Source organism: Corythoichthys intestinalis, chromosome 4 (genome assembly GCF_030265065.1).
Source record: "Corythoichthys intestinalis isolate RoL2023-P3 chromosome 4, ASM3026506v1, whole genome shotgun sequence".
Classification (NCBI taxonomy): Eukaryota; Metazoa; Chordata; class Actinopteri; order Syngnathiformes; family Syngnathidae; genus Corythoichthys; species Corythoichthys intestinalis.
The window spans coordinates 58,296,977-58,322,064 of record NC_080398.1 but is presented as its reverse complement, the minus strand read 5'-3'; the positions used below and the strand labels follow the sequence as shown (position 1 = coordinate 58,322,064).

Here is a 25,088-nt window from a genome sequence, read left to right as displayed (position 1 = left end):
TGAGTTACTAACTCAATTACTTTTTGGGAGAAGTAATTTGTAACTGTAATTTTTAAAAGTAAGATTAACAACACTGGTCATAAAGATGAAGTCTGCAGAATGAAAAGTGACGAAAGTGGAGCTTTTATTCTGCCGATTTGTTGCCGAACACAATTTGCCTGCAACTATTGCTGATCACTTCTCAGAATTAGCGAAAGAAATGTTCCCTGACTCAAAGATTGCATCGGTAAGTTAATTTTATCAATTGCCCTTTTTAATTTATAACTGGACACACTAACAAACTATCTTCAAGTCAAACTGAATGGCGAGCTGAAGTGCAGCCATCAAAAGACATGATAGGAATTGCTAAAAGTGCTACGTACAATTATAACAAAAGTCACTGTTAAATTTTAGTAATCATGATGTAGCTGACGATATTGGTTGTTCTTTGATTGCACCAGGTTGTGTTTCTATAGGGAATGGGACGTACTACGTCATTGTTTGGACGCGCCTCCATGCTGGCAATATGATTCACTTCCGGGTCGGCAGACTCAATGCGGATTGTAACGTGTGGTCGTGCTAAACTAACTCTTTCGGTGTTTTAGAAAGAAATTATGGGTGTGTATTGTTGTGTTAGTGGGTGCAACAGCTTCTCCTACGACTAAAAAAAGGGCGAGGAAAACTGGACTCACTTTTCACCGTTTTCCTGCATGGAGGACCAAATATCAGATCACGAAGGCACGACTGATGGCTGGATTGCAGCGGTTCGTCGGAAAAGCATTTCTTATGATCATATTTCTGCTGGAATGAGAGTATTCCCCTCATCTCTACTCTTGTATGTTGAACGATTTATCCGTTTTGGTTTCAATACGGTTTTTTTTTTACTGTTGTGTAAATCTGCCTCGGTAGCAATGCTAACCTACTCCTCCTCCTCACCTACCTGTTGTGTTACTAGGAAAACCTGCATATGAAATGCTGACAACACATCCCGATTGGTCACCATATCTCTTCTTGGGTTATTCTGAGGTCAAGCGCACCACATCGGAGCGTTATGAGAGGTTGGAAAGGCGAAGAGTGCACGCTGAAACTTGTTTGCTCTGCTCTTACAGACACGATCCCAAGTGTTGTTGTGAAAAGTCAATAAAATATGAATACCAAAACATGACTTGAACAACTTCTTGACAAACTGTAACTGCTTGTTGTTTACTTCAGGTCTTCATAATAAAAAGGTGTAATAATTACAAAGTCAGGTGACTTAATTTTGTTATTCTATTTGGAATATGCATTGACAATTTTTGGACAGTGTTGTAGACAAGAACTGGGACTGATAAATTGCAATAGATTTATTTCAAGTAATGCAATTTCTCCAATACGATATTTGAATTGACAGTTTAAAATCTTTAAATTAGTGCAAACAAGGCCCACCCTCTGACGGTGGCAGCAAATATTATATAATTATAAGTAATACACAAATACAAGATCACAATAAACGTGTCTTTGTCAAAGCAGTTTAAAACACTATTTACTGGCCTTGGGTAAATTGCCAGACAGGATAAATATGTGCTTTAAAGTTCTTGCATTTCCATTTTAAGTATTGCAAGTACTAGTCAACACAGTATTTGAACTGACAGTTTAAAATCCTTTTAGTACAAAATGGCCCACACTCTGGCAGGGGGCAGCAAGTATTATAATACATAATACATTATAAAAAGCTATATACTATATAAATACAAGATCACAACAACACCTGTATTTTTCAAAGCAGTTAAAAAACATCCAGTGGCCTTAGGTAAATAAAGGTGTATAAATATGTACTTTACAGTTCTTGCATTTCTATTTTAGGTATTGCAACTTTTCCAACACTATTTGAATTGACAGTCTAAAGTCTCCGTAAGTGCAAATAAGAATATTATAATTTAAAAATAATAATAGAATATATAAATTCAACATTACAATGAAACGTGTCTTTGTCAAAGTGGTTTAAAAAAATAAAATAATAATAATATGTCACTGGCCATAGTTAAATAGCCAGGCAGAATGAATGTGCATTACAGTTCTTGCATTTTCACAAGTTAAAAGCCCGCAGTTCATCGACGAGAAGGGCAGACCCAGATGGCGTCTGCAGCAGGGGCTTGTTTGAGTCCGACACAGGACAAATGAAACCACTCCATTGAACAAATTTTCTTTGTCAAATGATCCAAGAAGAGAGATGGTGACCAATCGGGATGTGTTGTCAGCAGGTTTACCTAGGAACACAACAGGTAGGGGAGTCGTAGTAGGCGAGCATTGCTACCGAGGCAGATTTACACAACGGTGTAAAAAAAAGAAAAACGTATTGAAACCAAAAGTGGATAAATCGTTCAACTTACAAGAGTAGAGATGACAGGAACACACTCTCATTCCAGCAGAAATATGATCATAAGAAATGCTTTTCCGACGAACCGCTGCAATCCAGCCATCCGTCGTACCTTCGTGATCTGATATTTGGTCCTCCATGCAGGAAAACGGTGAAAAGTGAGTCCATTTTTCCTAACCCCTTTTTTTGTCGTAGGAGACGCTGTTGCACCCGGTAACGCAACAATAAACACCCATATTTTCTTTCTAAAACACCGAAAGAGTTAGCTTAGCACTACCACACGTTACAATCCGCATTGACTCTGCCGAACCGGAAGTAAATCATATTGCCAGCATGGAGGCGCGTCCAAACAGTGACGTAGTACGTCCCATTCCCTATATTACCAATAAATTTGTATTATTTTAAAAAATTGAGTTTAATTTTTGTTTCATAATGCACGCTATATACAACGTTGTAAGATTAGTCACCAATTTGTAAGGGCATACATCACTATTTGTAAGATTGCCAATGGCCTTGGGTTGACAGGTATGATTTATAGACTGAATTTGAATGAAACACACTGGGGAAAATTCCATAACTCCTTTTTACAGATGTAAATTAAATTTTAAAAATAGAATTTAGCAGTCTGCGCTCTTGAATTTTTCATTCATGGTAATTAATGATACACAAAAAAAGTTGAATGCGTTTTTGTCTAACTTTAGAGAAATCTTAATTTATTCACCCTTTATTCAGAGCGACTGATGGAGCATTTACAACAAGCCGTGAAATTGTTACACCAGGTGAGGGCAGTATTCGAATCCAGATGCCTTAAGATTTCCTCAAAAGAAGAAGAGTTAGGGAAGACGTGCTGCAGGCTCCACAACAAGAACCCTACATTACTGTTCGGGGAACCGAGTCCGTTTCAGAGGACAGCATCCTCACCGAGGATAAACCGCTTCGTGGAATCATGTTTGAGAACTTCAGAGAAAAACTTCACATGGTGCAGCAGGATTTAACAACAGGGTTCGTCTAATTTATGTTACATTTCCATTCTTTTCTGTTAAAGTTCCTTTTAATTTAAGGATATTTGATTAGATAACGCATGTATTATTGCAGACAATGTGAAAAACATTACATGAGGTAAGCGAAACAAAATAGGGTCGAAGCAGTCAGTCAAAGCCTTTATGTTGGTTTCCCAACCCTTTTTTCTAACATAAATTTTAACACTTAAACGAATAATTGGGTGCGTTCGCTATTATTTGCGTTTTGCTATAAGGACGCAAGTTACAGCTTATTGTCATTGACGTACAATTGCTGCTTATTGCTCTCAGCTGACAATCATGTGACGTATACCCAAGTAGGTTAAACAGTTAAGCCTGACATAGTTTGCTGGTGAATGCGAACCACTTATTGAACATGAAAGAAATCCAGTTGCCTTAGGTTGTTTTAAGTGGCATTATTGGTAAATGACGTTATAAAGCAGTGTAATATGTCAGGGAGAAAGGGTTTGGTTGCCACAAGGGTTGGTCGTCACGCTTGCTATACCTTTACCACCAGAGGGCGGTGCCACGCAAAATCAGTCTTGCATTTATCAAGTCTTTATTGTAAAGAATGTCTTACAGTATTGTCACAATACTTAAAATGTTTAACTCTGTATCAATGCTCAATAAAATACTAGATCCTTTTTGATTCTGAAAACATTTTTTTCATTAACATTGTAAATGGTAAATGGTGAATAACTTTAAAAATATATATATATAATATGGTCTTGGTCTAAGGAGGCTTACAGGCACTTATTAGGGGTGTAACAGTACACTGAAATTTAACTTTGGTTAAGTTTAGTTTCTTCGAGTGCTTCGTTCAGTTCATTTTCAGTACAAAAAAGGCCAGAAAAAAGACTCAATGCTTTTATTTTTAAAAAGTGTAAACAATAGAGCTATGAAAATTATTAATTGAGCTTCACTGTTGTCTTATTTCGCTTGACAAGAGCACTGAATTTGTGAAATTCAAACGACCCTAATACAGGTAGTCTCGGGTTACGAATGAGTTCCATTCCTACGCTGGCGACGTAACCACCCGAATTTCAGTGTAAATTGGAATTAACCCTTGAATCACCTCTAAATACCCCTTAAATCGCAAAATAACTATCCAAAAACATATATTATGTCATTGTACTGTCCTCGCCAAGATGGCGATCCCTCTCTCTCTCCGCGCCACTTCTTTGTTGGCGCAAATGTGTTCTTCTTCATGTGTACATGCTCTCTTACTCGCGTGCGGCAGTGCTACCTGCTCTATGCTTCCTTAGCCAAAATAATAGCATGCATAACAAAACAAAAGTCAACATTATAATCAAATAAACGTTTCACCAAAGGGCAGAACAGTCATATTTCCCCAAAACAGTAAAAAATAATACACTGTAAGGAAAAATAAGGAACTTTTTACGCGTCTAAAATCAAAAATGAAAAAACTGACTGGATACAAAATGGCAGACGAGACTCCAGCGTCATAAAGTTGAAATCTTGTAAGTCGGGTACATCATAACCCGGGGACTACCTGTATATTAAAGTATGCTATCAAATAATAAATATCACACAAGTGTAAACTACAAAGTATTCATTTGACGAGCAGAGCACAACTTGCAATATAACAATGAAGTTTGTAACGTTACATTACTGCTACGTAAACTAACTGAAACATGTAACAAATGCAGAATATAACTCAAGCGACGCGTCAATAGTTGGAACTGCAGTGATACCATAGCTATCGAAGTTGGCTCGTTTGTTTAGCAATGGGTTTGAACATTATGAACTTAAGACATCCTGTGATGACAGCTGAACAGAACTGAGATTAGTTACATCTAGTGCCGCAATGATTAATCGATTACTTCGGATAATTCAATTAGAAAAAAGCTTTGAATTAATTTTGCTGCTTCGAGTGTTCGTTTATTCAAAGTGGCGTTGCAATGGTTTGTTTTGAAAGTGTGTACATTTATTTTTATTCATTGGGTTAATATACTACCCTATAGCAGCAACAGTGAATATGACATATCTCACTTAAAATGGCTGAATCCAATTGCTCTCTGTTAAGACCAACATCAGGTTGTAAAGTTTTTGTTTGAGCCATTATGTTTTTTAATGCATTCTTAATTTATAGCTATAGTTAGCTGTTTTTTTGTGGGAATATGTTGGAATGATTTGTTAAGTTTAATTTTTTATACCATCTCAGGCTTAGCTCAGGTATTTTAATTTTTTATGTTCCTAATAGTGCTGCAACGATTAATCGATTAACTCGAGTATTCGATTAGAAAAATATTTGAATTAAATTTTGCTGCTTCGAGTATTCGTTTAATTAAAGTGGTATTCTAATGGTTTGTTTCGAAGGTGTTTGCATTTAGTTTTAGTGGATACACTGCCCTCTAGTCTGCCTCATTTCACGTGACTGAATCAATAGGTATTGTTCAGACGAACATAAGCTAAGTTTTTGTTTGAGCTAATGTTTTTTTAATGCATTCGTAAAGTAGTTTATGGGTATATTTAGCCATTTTTTGTAGGAATATGTGTCTGAACTATTTGTTAAGAACATTGTAAAAAAAATTTTTTTTAAAAACGTTAGCATTTTATAGCATTTAAGATAGCGGCCTTTTGCTTTGTAAGTTAGCTAGATGTTCTTTTGTTGTACACAGATCCTCATTCGTTTTTTTTTTTTTTTTGTACTGTTTGAGGCACAGCTCAGGTATTTCAATTTTTTATATTCCATATCCGATTACTCAAACTAACTAGTTCATCGATTAATCGACTACTAAAATAATCAATAGCTGCAGCCCTAGTTCCTAATCAGATTACTCACTAACTAGTTCATGGTTAATCAACTACTAAAATATTCGATAGCTGCAGCCCTAGTTACATTACAACTCCACTAGGGGGCGACCAACCAATTAAATACAAGCAAGCAGAGCATTTATATGCCAAATTTTTCTCGAGCATTGAAGTGTGAAATACTGGATCTGTAGACCGTTTTTTCTTCACTGGGAAGGAAATCACTATAATAAGTTTGTATAATTTGTTTTGTAAAATTCTTGATCATTCACTTTCCCTTCCAATAGCTTGAAAACACTTGGCGACAAATCAAAGGAATCCAAAAGTAGTAGCAGCAGGAGGAAATCCAGGTAAGTTCAATTTACTGTAAAAACTCTTTTCATACAACCTCTCTCTCTATATTTACACTTATACCTAAATGGAACTTTGTGTGTGTGTGTTCGTTCTCTGCAGACTCTGAAACGGCTGAAATTTTACACAGTTGTACTATATGTGCATGGGAGTGTTCTTAGATGGGTTTGGTCTGTGTAGGCCTCCATTTAGTGCAGAAAAATTAATTCAAAACTCCCAAAATTAGCAAAGAAAACGCCAATTTTCACTTCTTCACCTGCCATACTGCTTGATAAATCCATCCAGTATAGGTACATGAAAAAAAAAAAATCACAGGGAAGCCCCGATTTTGAGGTTTCTTATTTGATACAGTGGGGAGAACAAGTATTTGATACACTGCCGATTTTGCTGGTTTTCCCACTTGCAAAGCATGTAGAGGTCTGTAATTTGTATCATAAGTTCTCTTCAACTGTGAGGGACGGAATCTAAATACAAAAAAACAGAAAATCACGTTGTATGATTGTTGGGTCTAAACCTACTATTGTACTAAGAAATTAATAAAGGACCTGAGGGAGGGCGGAGAGAGAATCAGAACGGAGACAGAGATAAGGTTTTACGCTGACGTAAAGGTAGGAAAGTTGATGCGGAGCGAGTGGCTCACAACAAGCTTCTCTAACTTTCCCCCTGAGGAGCGCAGCCTTTTATTGAAAAGTGGGAAAGCATTCATTGCACATGCGTAAGTTTTGTTTTATCGAGAAATAGCTGTTATTGTATCATTTACTGAGAACAGAAACTAGAATGAAACATTATGGTGACGTTTACTTTAAACACAAACTTTACTCTTTTCATTGTGTAAACACTAAAGCACAAGTGAATAGACTGTTACATGACAAAACATAATCATAACACCTAGTTTTAAACACACATAATTGCATTAATTATTGTAAATACTGTTATTGTAAATACTGTTATTGTGCAAAAGCATTAAAGCACATCTTACAATGATTTTTAAATAATAAATTTGCATTTAATTGCATGAAATAAGTATTTGATACATCACAAAAATCGAACTTAATATTTGGTACAGAAACCTTTGTTTGCTATTACAGATACCAAACGTTTCCTGTAGTCCTTGACAAGGTTTGCACACACTGCAGCAGGGATTTTGGCCCACTCCTCCATGCAGATCTTCTCCAGAGCCTTCAGTTTTCAGGGCTGCTGCCGGGCAACACGGACTTTCAGCTCCCTCCATAGATTTTCTATCGGGTTCAGATCTAGTGACTGGCTAGGCCACTCCAGGACCTTAAGATGCTTCTTACGGAGCCACTCTTTAGTTGCCTTGGCTGTGTGCTTTGGGTCGTTGTCATGCTGGAAGACCCAGCCACGACCCATCTTCAGGGCTCTCACTGAAGGGAGGAGGTTGTCAGCCAAGATCTGGTGATACATAGCCGCATCCATCCTCCCCTACGGTGCAGTCGTCCTGTACCCTTGGTAGAGAAGCAGCCCCAAAAAATGATGTTTCCTCCTCCATGTTTCACGGTTGGGATGGTGTTCTTGGGGTTTTACTCATCCTTCTTTTTCCCTCCAAACACGAAAAGCCGAGTTTAGACCAAAAAGTTCAATTTTGGTCTCATCCGACCACATGGCCTTCTCCCATTGCTCCTCTGGATCATCCAGATGGTCAGTGGCAAACTTCAGACGTGTCTGGACATGCACTGGCTTTAGCAGCGGGACCTTGCGTGCACTGTAGGATTTTAATCCATGACGGCGTAATGTGTTTCCGATGGTTTTCTTCGAGACTGTGGTTCCAGCTCTCTTCAGGTCGTTGACCAGGTCCTGCCGTGTAGTTCTGGGCTGATCCCTCACCTTTCTCATGATCAGTGATGCCCCACGAGGTGAGATCTTGCATGGAGCCCCAGAACGAGGCAGATTGACCGTCAACTTGAACTTCTTCCATCTTCTAATAATCCCTCCAACAGTTGTTACCTTCTCACCAAGCTGCTTGCTTATTTTCCTGTAGCCCATCCAGCCTTGTGCAGGTCTATTATTTTATCCCTGATGTCCTTACACAGCTCTTTGGTCTTGGCCATTGTGGAGAGGTTGGAGTTTGTTTGTTTGAGCATGTGAACAGGTGTCTTTTATACAGGTAACAAGTTCAAACAGGTGCAGTTACTTCCGGTAATGAGCGGAGAACAGGAGGGGTTCTTTAAGAACTGAGAGCCGAAATATTTTCTAGTTTGTAATGTATCAAATACTTATTTCATGCAGTTAAATACAAATTTATTATTTAAAAATTATACAATGTGATTTTCTGGATTTTTGTATTAGATTCCGTCCCTCACAGTTGAAGAGAACTTATGATACAAATTACAGACCTCTACATGGCTTGCAAGTGGGAAAACCAGCAAAATCGGCAGTGTATCAAATACTTGTTCTCCCCACTGTATGAAAGAAAGTTCAGGACATGAAAGGCAAAAATACAGTATGGCTGGGACTTGCAGCTCCCTGAATTTACTGAACGTAACATACTTAAAGCTGCTCTGCCACTGGCTATATAGCCTAGCATTACTGGCATCCAATTGGCTAAGCCGGACCTCTACTGAAAGTGTATCCCAGCGTCTTCATCCGCTCCTCGTGTTCTGACAGGTTTACATGAGTATTATCTTTTTTTCATTTCTCAATTTATTTTTTTTTTTTTACATGATGCACAACAAATTTTATGTTTATTCATTTATTGTGCAATCATCTAATTATAACATGTATTTCTTGCATATTTTGATGCATTATAAAATATTTATGTCTGAATTGTGGAGGGCTTGGAACAGATTAGGGCAGGGGTCGGCAACCAAAAATGTTGAAAAAAAGCCTTATAAAAGCATTATAATGAAGGCAACACATGTTGTATGTGTCTATATTAGCCCACTATCAAAATGACATAGTTGGCTATAAATACATAAAGAGCATTCATAATTAAATGTTTATTTTCCATGCATGATGCAATACACTTTTTAAATCTATTTTTGCACTCCTCTTATTTTGTCCAGAAGTAATGCAATCGCACTTACTGGATACTCGGCTGCAAAAGTAGTATGCCTTCCCTGCAAATGTCTTTCCACATTACTCCTTTTGTGATTTGAAAACTTCTCGCTACAGAGCAAACATTCAGAAAATTGATTCGGCCCAAGAAATATTGAATCCTCTATTCCCCTCAGTTTTTTTTCCCCCTCTTTGGAATCCATGTCCCAACATATAGCCGCCGGTGTTGTTTGTTTACAACAGCCACCCTGCTGATAAAAACGTGCGTTGCACGCTTTGACGCAAATCTTCGTTGACAGAAATGTTGAAATGTTATATTATTCAACACATTTTTACAGCATTGGACAACGTTAAGATTGTGTAATGTTTGTCCTCCTACAGAAACCATCTTTTTTCCATTTTCAAACATTTTTGAAACTCTCCTGGGAGCCACTAGGGCAGCGCTAAAGAGCCGCGTGCGGCTCTAAAAACATGTGTTGCCGACCCCTGGATTTGGGCATTTACGTGGAAAACATGTCTATACTTATGGAATTTTCTTGCTCAGGTATGAAGAAAATCTTCATCATTGCAGTGCTGGACTCGACATCCTCAACAGGTACAGACAGGACAAACAGCTAGACTGCATTGTGTGGTTGTGCTAACGGTATAAAATGTGTTTTTGTAGCTATGAAGAGAGTTGGTTCCTGCTCCACAAAAAAACAAAAGACTGTGCTCAGGTAGCGGAGGTATGTTCCATTCTTGTATTTCTTCTACACAGATGACACAATATTCCCTTTTTAGGTCCCATTATGATGCAGTCAAAATGTGTTGAGTGAAGTGTTAAGTCTCATTACACCTTTGATACATACATTATGAAATCCTCGGTGAAGATTTTTGTCCTGAAGTGTTTTATTCTTCTCAGGACATGAAAACTATGTATTAATGGTCATGCCCATGACAGGTTGCTGAAATTCAAATACTGTTCCTTGTCTGAAAAAGCATTATATTCACTATAAAATCAAATTTCTGGAGAAATTGAAAGGCAGGCGATAAATTCCCATGGATTTTGGGTCAGTTCCTGTTCATATTGCGGCAATTCTGCTTTTCTTCTGTTCATTTCGTAGCATTTACGGGTCACTTCCTATTAATTTTAGGTCACTTGGTGTTGATAACCGGAGCAATTGTGCTTCACTTTCTTTTGACTTTGGGGCATTTCTGGTTCACTTCCTCCTGTTTTTGGAGTAATTCTGGGCCGCTTCCTGTTAACTATTTTTATGGCGGCCACAAATAGCTCTTAATGTGGGTCTGAGTTGAACATCTACATGAGTGGAGTGGTTGTTAAGACTGTTCTATTGGGAATGAATTGTTTTTTTGTAGAAAATGAGTTATTAGGGCACTGTGACTTTTGGGCTAATAAAAATACAAACATGCATCGTGTGAATTTTCACAAAATAAGTGCATATTGCAAACAGTGTTCCGCTCTGTCATAGCACTTACTTTCTTTCTGGCTTTGTCAGGCTGTCGACGGGGACGTGGTGATGCTGTCCGCGCACTGGGAGAAGAGACGATCAGCACTGACACAACTACAGGAACAACTACAAAGCTTGCCTGCTTTTATCAGTGAACTTGACGCCATCACTACCTCAATAGGTTTGTCTACACTATAAGAATCCATTTGAGCTTTTAGCCAGTGTTTATAATCCTGTCTTGCAGTCCACAAACTCCTACGCTCAAGTTGTCGTTGTAGTGCGCAGAAATATTTTTTGCCCCCAATGTTTGATTGTTATGTTAATAGGGGTGTGACAGTATATCGAAAAGGTGATATATTGCGATACTTTGTAGCTCAAAAGGTTATCTGTATGCTCCCACCAAGAATAGATACAGTGTATTGTTTTAAAAAGGCGCCACTGTTTTTTTTTTTTTTTTTTTTAAAGGAACCAACAGGTTGCCACCAAAATCTTCCATTAGAATATTGTCAACGTTAGCTCTCTGGCTGCCATTGACGACGCTAGACATCCAATTCATTTTGACTGGATTGGATGTCTAGCGTCGCCAATGGCACTGAAACCAGAGCATTCAGAGCTAGTCTTGTGGGCACTTACAAGTCACTTCCTGTTCATTTTGAGTCACTTCCTATTCATTTGGGGACATTCTTGAGTCACTTTCTTTTCAGTAACCCAAATCAACAGGAAGCGACCCGAAAAGGCCCGTGGAACGCTTGGAATTTGCCGCCACTGACACCCATAGACGTCCAATCCGCATAAAGTGGGAGGGATGGCAGCGGATGAACATTTGTTCACCCTCGCAGTTAAAATGGATTGGACATTGGGGTGTTTAAAAAATCGATTCTGAGATATATTACGTCACGCAATTCTCGCATCGATTAAAAAAAACTATCGATCTTGAAACGCGTGTTTTTTTTTTGGAAATAAACAATTCAGTGACCGCACTTTTATTCCCATCGAGTAGTTGGCAGCGCGCAGCAGCATTGCCTTGCAGTCTGTTGAAGTAACAACACCATTTGACTAATTCGAGTAGAGATTTGTGTACGTTGCCCACTTGTGGTTGGCCGAAATTACTGGGTTTGTGTTTACATGGATATAGCAGCCCAGCCTCGGTCAATGTAAACTGTAAAATTTAAGCTGCTGTTGGCTGTGTGCTTCGGACGGCACACTTTAGCAATGGCGGACCGGGTACTTCCAGTCGTTTTACTCGGATTAGTCATCTGAAATTTCTGCTCATTTTGGCTTTTACAGCAAAAACGGAGGCATGGCGTATTTCGAATCCTACATTTAACCAGGTTTGTACTAAAGCAAATTTGCATTAAAAAAAGAAAAATGTTCAAATGAGTGCCATATGTTGTTCAAACATAAAACAAAAAGCTTTTTACTTAAGTGCTGGATGAGGTTTCAGGAATAAATTGAATAAATGTACTTTCATACATACGCAGCGATTGAAGACTGAGACTGGCAGTGACACCCCCCCCCCCCCCCCACTGACTGAAAAATGTCACTGTCACTTTCCTACACATGTGATTTTTTTTTTTTTTTTTTAAATAAAGACTTGACTGGTAAAATGTTTTCTATAAAAGTTATAAAGGAATCAAACAAACAACAAAAATGAATTAAGAATCCTAAAAAGTATTTCATAATGGGTCAAAATTATTTTTCGAACAGATCATGTGACTAGCACCTTGAAGACTGTCCTTTTGCTTCGCTAAGCCAAAACTATACCAGAGGAAGCAAGATATTTGAAATTTCTTTGTGTCATGTTTTGCCTCCCCCATCCCACAAAGTCAAACTCTGCCTATACTTTTATGTCCGTTTTAATTTTTTTCTAAAGTGATATTCAAATATCGCGGTACTCGTCTTCAAGTGTAGTATCCGAATCGAATCGTGACCTACAAACCGTATTTCCAGATATGAGGCAATACACACCCATAATTGGACTTCTATTAGTGATAAACTCTTTAATTCACAGCACAAGGACGTGTTTTTTTAGCTGCATTGTAGAATATCATAGAATGATTTCCTCACTCGTGTATCAATAATTGTTGTATCGCCACATCGTGAGATAGTTTTTGTGAGCATCGTATCGTTGGGTAACCAGAGGTTCCCACACCTAGTTGTTAATGCAGAGTATTACAAGAGGGAAGTTGATGATGAGTTCACAGGGAAAATTTGCATGAATAGAAATTGTTGTTCTCTGCAAATTAGGATGTAAAGCTAATTTTGTGCATAGCGTCAGTCAAAGAATGTGTTTTCATGTTCAGCTCATCTGGAAGGTGACTTTGAGGAGATGGAGAGCAGGCTGGTCTACTTGGAAACATTGTGCTATCAGTGTGAACAGCAGACACTAAAGCAGCAACACATCGACCAACTAGAAATCTATAAGAAAAAAAAGAGGTGTGTTCTCCATGTCATTTATTCATATGCATATTGCTTTTTCCAGTCTTGATATAAAGTAGGCCTACTATACTTATGAGTAGATGTCAGTAGTTGATAGATGTCAACTCAATTTTTGAAATGCTTATGTATTTGAGTAAGTCTTCTGAGGGCTTTCATGCAAGTTTCAAAATGCCTCACTTAATAGTAAAAAAAAAATTGAAATCCACTCAACCTTTTTCACTTAACACAAGCCATGTTGATTAATGTAATGGGAACTAATTTGTCTTTACAGGAGAGAATTGGAGGCATTAGAAGGCAAGTAGATACTGGCGGTTCACAAAAAGTCTCTTAAATTGATTATGTACATTGGATTATGTTTATAATGTTGACAAAATGGGGTGTTTCCATGTTTGTAGTGGAGCTGAATGCCGAACATGCTCAGAAAGTTTCCAAGCTTGAACAGGCCAGGCAGCAGAAACTGAGGGAACGGCAAAAAGTCTTTGAAGAAGCCTTTAACCAAGACCTGGAAAAATACCGCTCAACTGGATATCTTCAGCACAGAGGTAAACGGGACAGTGAATTTATTGTACAACCCCTAGCAAAAAGTATGGAATTGCCAATCTCGGACGAGCACTCACCTTATCAAGAGTCAAGAATATGCATTGGACAAGGTGTCAAGAATGCAGTGGACAAGGTGATGATGCTGGAACGTTTAGTGCTGTTCCAGTGAGATTTACAAAGATGACTGCCTGAAGAAGACATCAAAATTCCCTCAGTACTTCATGATATGGGGCTGCATGTCAGGCAAAGGCACTGGGGAGATAGCTGTGGTTAAATCGTCAATAAATGCACAAGTTTACATTGAAATTTTAGACGGCTTTCTTATCCCTTCAATTGAAAATATGTTTGTCATTTACCAAGATGACAATGCATCATGCCACAGGGCTAAAGCTGTTAAAGCGTTCCTTATAGAAAGACTCATCCAGTCAATGTCATGGCCTGCAAATTGCCCAGATCTCAACCCTATTGAAAACCTGTGGTGGAAATGGGGGGAAAAATGGTCCACAGCAAGGCTCCGACCTGTAAGGATCATCTGGCAACTGCAATCAAAGAGAGTTGGCACCAAATTGATAAAGAATACTCATCAAATCCATGCCTCATAGACTGCAAGCTGTCATAAAAGCCAGAGGTGGTGCTGCTAAATACTAGAGATGTGTTTTGATTGTTATTTGTTTCTCCAGATTCCATATTTTTTTCCTCAGAATGGAGTAATTTCATATATATTTCCCTGCACTTGCTCTATAAAATTAACATTTACTGACCACCACAATGTTTTTTTTATACTCATTTCTTTCAGTGTTTCTGAATGCTAAAGAGTTGCAGTTTTGAACTAATTCATTAATTTTCAACCTTTTTATCCAAGTTTGTGATAAAATGTCTGGGTGAGTGCTCGTCAGAGACTGGTGATTCCATGCTTTTTGCTAGGGATTGTATATTTAGAACTGTAACTCGCAGGCCTATGCACAGTAGAGTAAATATGGCAGGATTAGAGAACAGTGAAGAATCTAATGTGATTTATGCAGTGGGGAATGTGAAGTGATTTATGGTCAAGAATGTGTTTTGCTTTAGTCAGGACTGAAAAGCTTCTTTATAGTTTACTTTGTTTTACTGTACATGAGCTTTTCTGTTAACCTTATCAAAAATCACTCCAGAATAACTTTTCTACCACATCGATGTGTATATATGTGCCTGAAATGTATTTGGTTTTACTTGAGTTTCGCTCAAATGTTTCATGTATGTTGTCTGTTTGTATACATGACTGAAGAACCGACAGACTCGGATGTGGTGGTTCTAGATCAAGTGACAATAACCAACCTCTCAGACCAGGAGGCTTTGGATGACTTTTTGAACTCTGCTGATGATTTAACCTCTGGTTCATCACTCACCTCAGGCAAGTCACTTACTCTGAACAACTAATAACAGTAATAGACCATGTCTCAAATGATGGCCTTTAAAATGTACTCTATTTTCTGGACTGTAAGTCGCACTTGTTTTTATAGCTTGGTTGGGCCTGCGACCAGTGTTAATAACGGCGTTAAAGTATAACAGTGTTTCTGACGGAGATTTTTTTCAGTAGTGAGTAATCACTTGGTCCATCTTTGCAACGTCGTTACAGTTACTAAGGATGTGAAGGGGCGCGTTACTACAATTTGGTGGAATGAAGCGCAAGTTGTCTGATTTTTCACACACATCACCTGCCTGCCTGGAGAGAGCAGAGTGGGGAGGGAAAGGGGTGATGACACTGTTGGAAATATGATGATGATTGGCTAGGTGGGCAAATCATGCCCTGCTTCACTGCATGCTCTGGCAAGCGCAACAAGACAGTGATAATGGCGAAGGGCCTGGGAATTTCGAAGGTAGAGTTCTGAAACCCGAATTAAATTTAACATTGTTACTTTACAGAATATTTGATAGTGTTCTGCTTGTTGTTCAGTAGGCCTAACATACAGAGTAATGAAAAAGTGAACCTTTTGGAATTTCTCACATTTCTGCAAAAAAATCACCATCAAATGTGATCTGATCTTTGTCAAAATCACACAGATGTAAAAACAGTGTCTGCTTTAACTAAAACCACCCAAACATTTATAGGTTTTCATATTTTAATGAGGATAGCAGGCAAACAATGACAGAAGAGGGAAAAATACGTGAACCCTATGCCTAAGGAGGCGTAAACGGCAAATGAAAACACTTTTTACCAAACAATTTAAGTGAGGTGTGTGCCCAATCAATCACTGATGAGTGGTTTAAAGCTGACTTGCCAACTATAAAATAAACACCTGGTAAGAATTTTCTTTATGAGAAGCATTGTCTGATGTGCATCATGGCTCGGTCAAAAAAGCTGTCTGAAGATCTGCGATCAAGGATTGTTAATTTGTATAAAGCTGGGAAAGGACACAAACCCATCCCTAAAAGTCTAGATATTCATCAATCAACAGTCAGAGAAGTTGCCTACAAATGGAGAGCGTTTGGCACTGTTGCTTCTCTCCCAAGGAGTGGTTGTCTACCAAAGATGACGCCAAGAGTTCAGCGCAGAATACTCAGAGGTAAAAAAAGAACCCTAGAGTGTCTGCTAAAGTCTCACAGAAACCACTGCCACAGTCCAATATCTCTATGCACACATCAACTATATGTAAAATTATGGCAAAGAATGGTGTTCATGGGAGGACTCCACAAAGGAAGCTGTCTTAAAAAAAAAAAAAAAAAAAAGGGGTTGGTCGTTTAATGTTGGCAAAAGGCACTTGGACACTCCACAGAAGTTATGGCAAAATATTTTGTGGACTGATGAAACCAAAGTTGAATTGTTTGAGAGTAACACACAATGTCATGTGTGGAGGAAAAAAGAACAGCTCACCAACATCAACACCTCATTCCCACCGTGAAGCATGGTAGAGGGAGCATCATGATTTGTGGCTGTTTTGCTGCCTCAGGGCCTGGACAACTTGCAATAATTAATGGAAGAATGAATTCAAAAGTTTATCAGGATGTTTTGCAGGAAAACCTGAAGCCATATGTCAGACAGTTGAAGCTAAAAAGAGGATAGATGCTGCAACAAGACAATGATCCAAAACACAAAAGTAAATCAACTTCAGAATGGTTTCAGAAGAACAAAATACACTTTCTGGAGTGGCCAAGTCAAAGTCCAGACTTGGACCCTATTGACATGCTGTGGCATGACCTAAAGACATCGATTCATACCAGACATCCCAGGAATCTCACTGAACTACAGCAGTTTTGTAGAGAAGAATGGGCCAAGATTAGTCCTGATCAATGTGCCAGACTGATCAGCAGCAACAGGAAGCATCTGGTTGAAGTTATTGCTGCCAAATGGGGGGCCTCTAAATATTAAATGTTATGGTTCACTTATTTGCGCCCCCCCCCCCCTCCCCCTTCTGTCATTATTTGCGTACTATCCTCATTGAAATATGAAAACCTATAAATGTTTGGGTGGTTATAGTTAAAGCAGACAGTTTTTTTCATCTGTGTGATTTTGACAAAGATCAGATCACATTTGATGGTAATTTTATGCAGAATGTGTGAAATTCCAAAAGGTTGAGATACTTTTTCATACCACTGTACACTTTACTATTATTACTTTAGCGTATAATGTTTGGTTTTGGTTTCTGCTCAATTATAAATAGCTCCCCCAAAATGCAACTTAGTCTGAAAAATATCATTATATTTAAGTATAAAGTTCCCTTGCAGCAAACATTTCATGGTTTTGAAGACTGTGCTTGTTTGCAGACTACATCAGTTGTTTACATATAATACAAACATTTATACACGTATAGGCAAAAAAATACATTGAACACATTTCCTAATACAATACCAAATACAGTGGGGAGAGAAAGTATTTGATACACTGCCAATGGGTTTTCCCATTGTGAGTGTATCAAATAGTTGTTCTCCCCACTGTACATAGTTCGTACTTGTATCAAGGCAAACTACAAAACATAGAGCCTGTATCTCTATTAAAGAAAAAACTTTATTTTGTGTTTCCCAAATACATTCTTTCCAAGGCAATTTTCCCATCGATAATTTTCTCTAATTTACTCTTACTCAAAATCCACATTGATAAATGATCTTGCATACTATGTAAACAACTATGTCTGTGGCTATATGCAATAAACCAATTAATCACATGGTAAATAAAAATGAGGGTTGTAATTTTCCCAGCTGTGATTTATCGCCGTGAGCGTGCCTGCGTACACTTGGCGCACATGCTTGTTGATTGCATATAAGACTCCGTTCCTTTCATAGATGTTTATTGGTCATCAACACGCCATAGAATTAAAGTTCAGACATGCAAAATAAGGAAATAACAGTTTGAAATGTTAGCATTGAGGCTAATGGAAAAAAGACAATGTACTAACCACTTTAGCATGCTACAAAACATTGGCAGTCTTCTCCAAAATGCGAACTTGCTGTCAAAAGATGACACTTCAAACATGAAAACTCGATGGTTTACAGCATTTGCAAACGATGCGTGAAGAAAAAAAAAATACATTCCTGACACCAATTGCATGACGAAAATTGAATTACTTTTACTGGGTGTTAAGCTACGGTTAGAAACTTAGCGAACGTTCTTCCGCTGCATATTTCAAAATAAATTGTGTCATGTTCAACATGTAAATAAAGATTTTTTGCGTTACTCTCGCATACTTCAGATTTTACACGAAGAATAGCTTTAAAATGACACCCGTTATGAAAAATCTACTTTGCAATGAATTATTTGGCTTCAAATTTGCTAACATGCGCACTTTGCAGGACAGGATAATTCATTTTGAATCAAATCAACTTTTGATGGGCACTAATTGGCAGAAAACAAAAATGGTGTTGGGTTTCTCACCTATTTCATATTCTGCACTAAGATAGCTTTCAAATGACACGTAATACTTTTTTTTTTTTTTTAATTTAAATATTTTTAATTTGTTTTCTTTATTGCAGTTGAATGGGTGATTTATTAGAAAGAATTGTCACTGCATTAGTGGTTAAAAAAAAAAGTTGATTTCTCTCACAAGAAAATTAGCTGTTTCAGTCCTGCAGTAACTCAATGAAATTGCGGCGCTGTCATAAATCGTCGTATTTGGAGCATGTTGTCATATAGTCGAGACAAGTTGCGAGTCAATTTTTATGTCAGATGTCGAAAAGATAGGATGTCAAGGTACCACTGTATTGTAAATACTGCCAATCCCTGCATACATACCATACATACATAGTACATTTATAACAGACCCATCTGGCAACAATATGTACAGCTGTACTTGTCATGCTAAACAGGTCCAGATCTGAAGTCGGGCTCTTGGGAATCCTTGAGCAGTCCACTGAGCCGAGTCCCGGACCTGGAAAACCATTCTTCAGACAAAGTTTCTGAACATGTCCAAGATGAAGACTGCCAGAGTGAGGACAGCGACGAGCCCGTGGTGCAATTAGACGAGGAGGACGTTCAGCTAGACATGACTTTAGTTGGCCTGCAGGATCTTGACAGAGTCCGGGCTTCTGATGACAGTGACTCGCCAGAGGACATACCGTGCGGGTAACTGAACAACCCTGCCCTTTGTATGTCTCAAGGGTTAAACACCATAACCTTTACTGCCCCCCCAACCCGCCAACTTGAACTTTATACAACATGCTTAGCCGACATAAGTTGTGTTTCTAGCCTAAAAACAATGCAATAGACAAATCAAAAATGCATCGAACGAGTGCATGTCATTTATTTATACGGATGTGTCTTTGGTTTCCCTGCAAAATAGATTTCTGTCACGGTTTCTTTCTAAAATGAAAGGTAAGCAAGGACAACACTTAAAGGCCTCTTATGCTTTAAAACAGTGGTCCCCAAACTTTTTTGCACCACGGACCTGAATAATGTGTGACAGAAAGTTACAGTAATTATAAAATGACGGGGCTAAAAACGAAAATTAAGTGCAGGGAAAATAACTCTCCACACACTGAATAGATCTTTTTTTAAAAGTGGCCTCTTCTAAAACTAAAACGGTAAATATCCTTGGTCGAAGGCATAATGAGTTCTTCTCCAGTCGTGAAAGGTTTCTTGGCTTTAGCAATGCGGTCGGCCATGAGGTATTATGTTGTCAGTAGTCAGTACTTTTCGCTTTTGTTGCCGCGTTTGCTAGCTTTTACCCACATATTATGCAGAATGGAGTTGGTTGTAAAGATCGACCAAGAAGAGTATTTCAGGACCGATACTGATTATTAGTTGTTCGAGGGGCCGATAAGATTTTTGGAGCCGATATTCATTTGCAGTTAAAGTGTAATTGAATAATGCAAACACTGAACTTCATTGAAATGCCTAAAATATGTTTATTAAATCGAAAAACAGAGAAAATAAAAGCTCCATAAGTCCCTCAATTTCCTAGACTCAGAAAGGTTCACTCATTCACTCCCAGCCATTTTCACCGGAGCAAGGCCCTTCGCTCCCAGTCGTTTTGCTGGATTTTGACTGATTTTGCAAGGTCCACAGAAAATTCTGTTCTATTTCTATATAAACAGGGAACCCACCAAAAGAAAGATTAGACTCTCTTCTTTCAGCAGGAAAAAAAGTAAGTTCATATCTTTTTCAATTCTTTAGAAATCAGCATTAGAAAATAGCTTAGTTTGAGCAATTTTCCAATTTCTGATGAAAAAAGAGAAGTTGAGCTTTTTGTGAAATCATACATTTTAAACATTGACTTTAACACCGCTATTTTTTGCTTCAGTTACATCCCAAACATCTGAATAATGTTTTGCTTTTGAATAATGTTTTCCTTTTACAAAATAACATAAACAAGACAAATAGAGCTTTTGATAGCAAAGTACCAATTTATTTACACATAACTAACTGAGAGATGACGTTGTTGTCGCCACAACAGCCGGGTAAACTTTTCCTTCATCGCCGCCCGTCTCTTAAATATGGATTTTTCTGAGTCTCTGTGGGGTCTGCTCGGCGAGCGGCACGGACTCAACAACATCGTCCGCTGCACTGGTGGTCCCGGTTGTTCTGCTCGGTCGTCCAGCGCCTGGTATCCTTCCGCCGGGGTGCCGGCCGTTCGTTGCCGTTGAATTGGGTTGCGGGTCTTACTAAATGCGCTACTGTCCTCCAATGGCCAGTTTCATTGCTTTAAAATGGATTTTCAGTTCTGTGCTTTAGATCTCAGTTGAATCAGAACCCAGAGATGTCTCTTATGAAAAAAGACGTATTTATAGGTCTTTGGGACACTGAAACAATTAAAAATAGAACGTATTTCTACGTTTTTGTGAGCAAATGAGTTAAATAAATAGCTCTGAAATTTTTCACAGAAAAGAAAGCCCTGATGACCTCATCTAAGTATCCATGAGCAAGATACTCAGCCCCACGTTGCTCTTGGTGCTGCATCACCAGTAAGTAGATGAGGATATAGTGTGAAGCACTTTGAGGGCCTTAAATAGTGGAACGTCTATATCCAAGTGTAACCTCATTTACCATTACCATTTAACCAATCAGAGGACAGGGTGAATACTAGTGCAGGAGACAGCAGGCAGGAGAGGGAGGAGCAGCAGAATTTTTTTCATTTTCGCTGGTTGGGTTTTAAAAAAAACAAAAAAAGGCCAATACCGATATACGTAAAATTTCCAAATATTGCTTTTCTCTAGCAGGTGGCCTTTTTCCCGTCAAAAAGATGTCACCGCACACAGCCAACAGCAGCTAACATGACTATTTACATTGACTGACGCTGGGCTGCTATAGGTGTGCAGACACCCCAGTAATGACGGTCAACCACTGGAGGAGACGTACGCAAATCTTTGCTCGGATTAGTCAGTAGAGTAGACAGGGATATTGAGGTTTCAAGAGGCACAGCCCAGATTGCGGTTTTAACAAATGATTTATTATTGACCGGTGGTTGGGGATCACTGCTTTAATGTTCTTAGTTAAAGAACCAAATATAACATTATGGACCTCTACGTCCTCAAAACCTAGTTTAATCTTTTTTTTTTGTTTTTTTTTTTTGTCTTCTTCCAATACATTGTTATGTCAGTTTCATCCATTTTTAGACGTGCACACTTTTGTATTGCGTTGACTGAATCGATACAATTTACATTTGCTTTGCTCCAGCTGGTTTGAGGTGGCTGACAATTTACAGAGACAATCCTTGTACTCATGTTCATTATAAATATATATGCAGTATTAACTATCTTTACAAAAGAGTATGGCTTGAGAATTTATGATTAAGTCAGTTATTCATTAAAGCAAACATTTTTTTTGAAGGAATCATGAACATATTAAAAACTATTTTCATTAAAACTACCTGGTGAAAAAGATTTTTGAAAAACATTCTATTTTGTACATGTATCCAACATGTTCAAACTCGGCCAATTATGGTAATTGTTTCAGGGGGAAAACTTGTTTATGCTCCGCAAAAGTATCCTGCATTTATAGCATTTTGGAAATTAACCTCTTCATATTTCGTAATCTGCTTTGCGTTTGTGTGTACGCTGACAATATTTTTGACTTTTGCAGCATGTAGACTAAATTAGCAGCAGTAGCAATATTACCACAGCTAGTATAGTGAGAAGTTGAAGTGCAACTTGTCAAATCAAATAAAAATGATTATTGGACACAATATTAAGACAATTTTAAATAATACTTAAATGTATTTATAACACTTCTCTACATCTAGAATTATGTACCACTGTAACACGTCCTCGGCTCTTTAGGAACATTAATGAATTATATTATTTAGAAACAAATGTTAAAATAATTAGAGAACACTATACTGACAGTGACTCTTCCGGCTATCCCCTTTTCAGACCCACTCCCTCATGACATGCGTTTTCACGTGGGTCGTGGGAAAGCTGGAACATCTACCATTTGACTTTGGACATCAGGCAGTGTACACCGTTTTAGTTGCAGGGCTCATAAGACAGCTACTCACAGTGGCAGACATTTTACCAGTTAAGCTAAACTTTGGATTTGTGGGAGAAAGCACAACAGAGAAAATGCTCACTCTTTTGGAGTTGTGAGGCAATTGTGAACCTTTGCCCTTAATTATGTTGAATCAATTATTGTGTTCAAAATACATATTGGATACAATTTACCAAAGACCCAAAGCACATTTTGGTCCTGGGTGCTTGTCATATATCAAGCTGGATAAATCTGTCTTCCAAACCTATTATATCTTTCTCCATATCTTGCATGTGTGATTATGGTTTGTTTGAGCACTGTGACCAAATTCTGGATGTTGAACTTTATTGAAGATTGTCCTGTATATTTCTACTTGACCTTATGCTGTTTTATTGGAAACTGTGGCAATTTTTTTCCAAGCACACTTTGTATGCCAACTGCTGGTAAGCCAGTATTTAAATAAATTAATCACAAATGTTGAATGGACGATTATTGCTGTCTTAAGTTATAACCTCTGTGAAGTTGTCCCCCCATCAGACACAAATGTATATAAAATGGTGTCAATCATTTGTACTTATTTGTGCTACTATCGTTTCTGATACAGGTAGTCCCCGGGTTACGAACAAGTTCCGTTCCTACGCTCTGCGACGTAACTGAAATTTCCACGGAAGTCTGACTCAACCCCTTTAAGTACCCCTAAATCTTAAAATATCCAAAAACAAAGATGTTGGAGCTAAGTCCTAGCTAGACAGCGAGCTAAGCTCCGAAATGTTGTCAGATGTCCGTGTGGTTTGCTGACTTAATTCAGCTGCTCATGACATCAACACTTGCAGAATGAAACTAAAATAATAATCAGTTTCACCTTCAATAACAGCAATTCAAATTTGCGTTAATAACTATAGTGGTATGAAAAAGTATCTGAACGCTTTGGAATTTCTCACATTTCTGCATGAAATCATCAAATGTGATTTGATCTTTGTCAAAATCACACAGATCAAAAAACATGTCTGCGATTTCCATGTTTTAATAAGGATAGTATGCAAATAATGACGGTGGGGGGAGAGATAAGTAAGTGAACCATCACATTTAATATTTTGTAACCCTCACACCCCTTTGGCAGCAATAACTTCAACCAGACACTTCCTGTAGCTGCAGATCAGTCTGGCACATCGTTCAGGACTAAATCTTGGCCCATTCTTCTCACAAAACTGCTGTAGTTCAGTCAGATTCCTAAGATGTCTGGCATGAATCGCTGTCCATCCTCTTTTTAGCTTAAACTGTCTGACAGGCGGCCTCAGGTTTTCCTTGAAAATATCCTGATAAACTTTTGAATTCATTCTTCCATTAATGATTGCAAGTTGTCCTGGCCCTGACAAAGCAAAACAGCCCCAAATCATGATGGTCCCTACACCATGCTTCACGGTGGGGACGAGGTGTTGATGTTGGCGAGCTGCTCCATTTTTTCCTCCACACGACCTTGTGTGTTACTCCCAAACAATTCAAGTTCGGTTTCATCATTCCATAAAATATTTTGCCAAAATGTCTGTGTAGTGTCCAAGTGCCTTTTTGTGAACATTAAACGAACGTTTTGTTTTTTTTTCTTTTAGACAGCAGTGGCTTCCTCCGTGGAGTCCTCTCATGAGCACCAATCTTGTCCATAGTTTCATATGTGTTGATATGTGCACAGAGATATTGGACTGTGCCAGTGATTTCTGCAAGTCTGTTAGCAGACAATGTAGGATTCATTTTTACCTCTCTGAGTATTCTCCACTGAACTCTTGGTGTCATCTTTGGTGGACGGCCACTCCTTGAGAGAGAAGCAACAATGCCAAACTCTTTCCATTTGCAGACAACTTCTCTGACTGTCGATTGATCATCATCATCGATATCCAAGCTTTTAGAGATGGTTTTGTGTCCTTTCCCAGCTTTATACAAATGAACAATCCTTGATCGCAGGTTTTTGACTGAGCCATGATGCACATCAGACAATGCTTCCCATCAAGACAATTCTTACCAGGTGTGTGTTTTATAGTGGGCAGGGCAGCTTTAAACCACTCATCAGTAATTGGGGACACACCTGACTTACAATGGAGCAAATAAGTATTTAGTCAAACACCAATTGTGCAAGTTCTCCTACTTGGAAAGATTAGAGAGGCCTGTAATTGTCAACATGGGTAAACCTCAACCAAGAGAGACAGAATGTGGAAAAAAATTGAAAATCACATTTTTGGATTTTTAAACAATTTATTTCCAAATTAAGAGTGGAAAATAAGTATTTGGTCACCTACAAACAA

At 38.3% G+C, this 25,088-nt stretch overlaps 1 protein-coding gene across 2 annotated transcripts; it reads left to right on the top strand.

Annotated features, from left to right (window-relative positions):
* The first annotated feature begins 3,148 nt into the window (after nt 1-3,148).
* Nucleotides 3,149-24,880, top strand: LOC130915383 (dysbindin-A-like). 2 transcript variants are annotated; one of them, XM_057835363.1, is made up of 11 exons: nt 3,149-3,337; nt 6,417-6,479; nt 10,040-10,090; nt 10,160-10,220; nt 10,992-11,124; nt 13,247-13,379; nt 13,654-13,676; nt 13,778-13,924; nt 15,187-15,312; nt 19,200-19,455; nt 24,402-24,880. In XM_057835363.1, the coding sequence occupies exons 1-11, from the start codon at nt 3,282-3,284 to the stop codon at nt 24,604-24,606; spliced, it is 1,254 nt and encodes a 417-aa protein (XP_057691346.1). In that variant the 5' UTR covers nt 3,149-3,281; the 3' UTR covers nt 24,607-24,880. The 2 variants fall into 2 exon arrangements, with proteins under 2 accessions (XP_057691346.1, XP_057691347.1); XM_057835364.1 differs by lacking the exon at nt 24,402-24,880 and adding an exon at nt 22,701-23,481.
* The last annotated feature ends 208 nt before the right edge of the window (nt 24,881-25,088 follow it).

Coding starts and splice junctions, on each gene's coding strand:
- LOC130915383 (XM_057835363.1), top strand. CDS start 3,282: ATGTTTGAGAACTTCAGAGAAAAACTTCACATGGTGCAGCAGGATTTA. Junction 6,480..10,039: donor AGCAGCAGGAGGAAATCCAG/GTAAGTTCAATT, acceptor TTTCTTGCTCAG/GTATGAAGAAAATCTTCATC. Junction 13,380..13,653: donor ATCTATAAGAAAAAAAAGAG/GTGTGTTCTCCA, acceptor TTGTCTTTACAG/GAGAGAATTGGAGGCATTAG.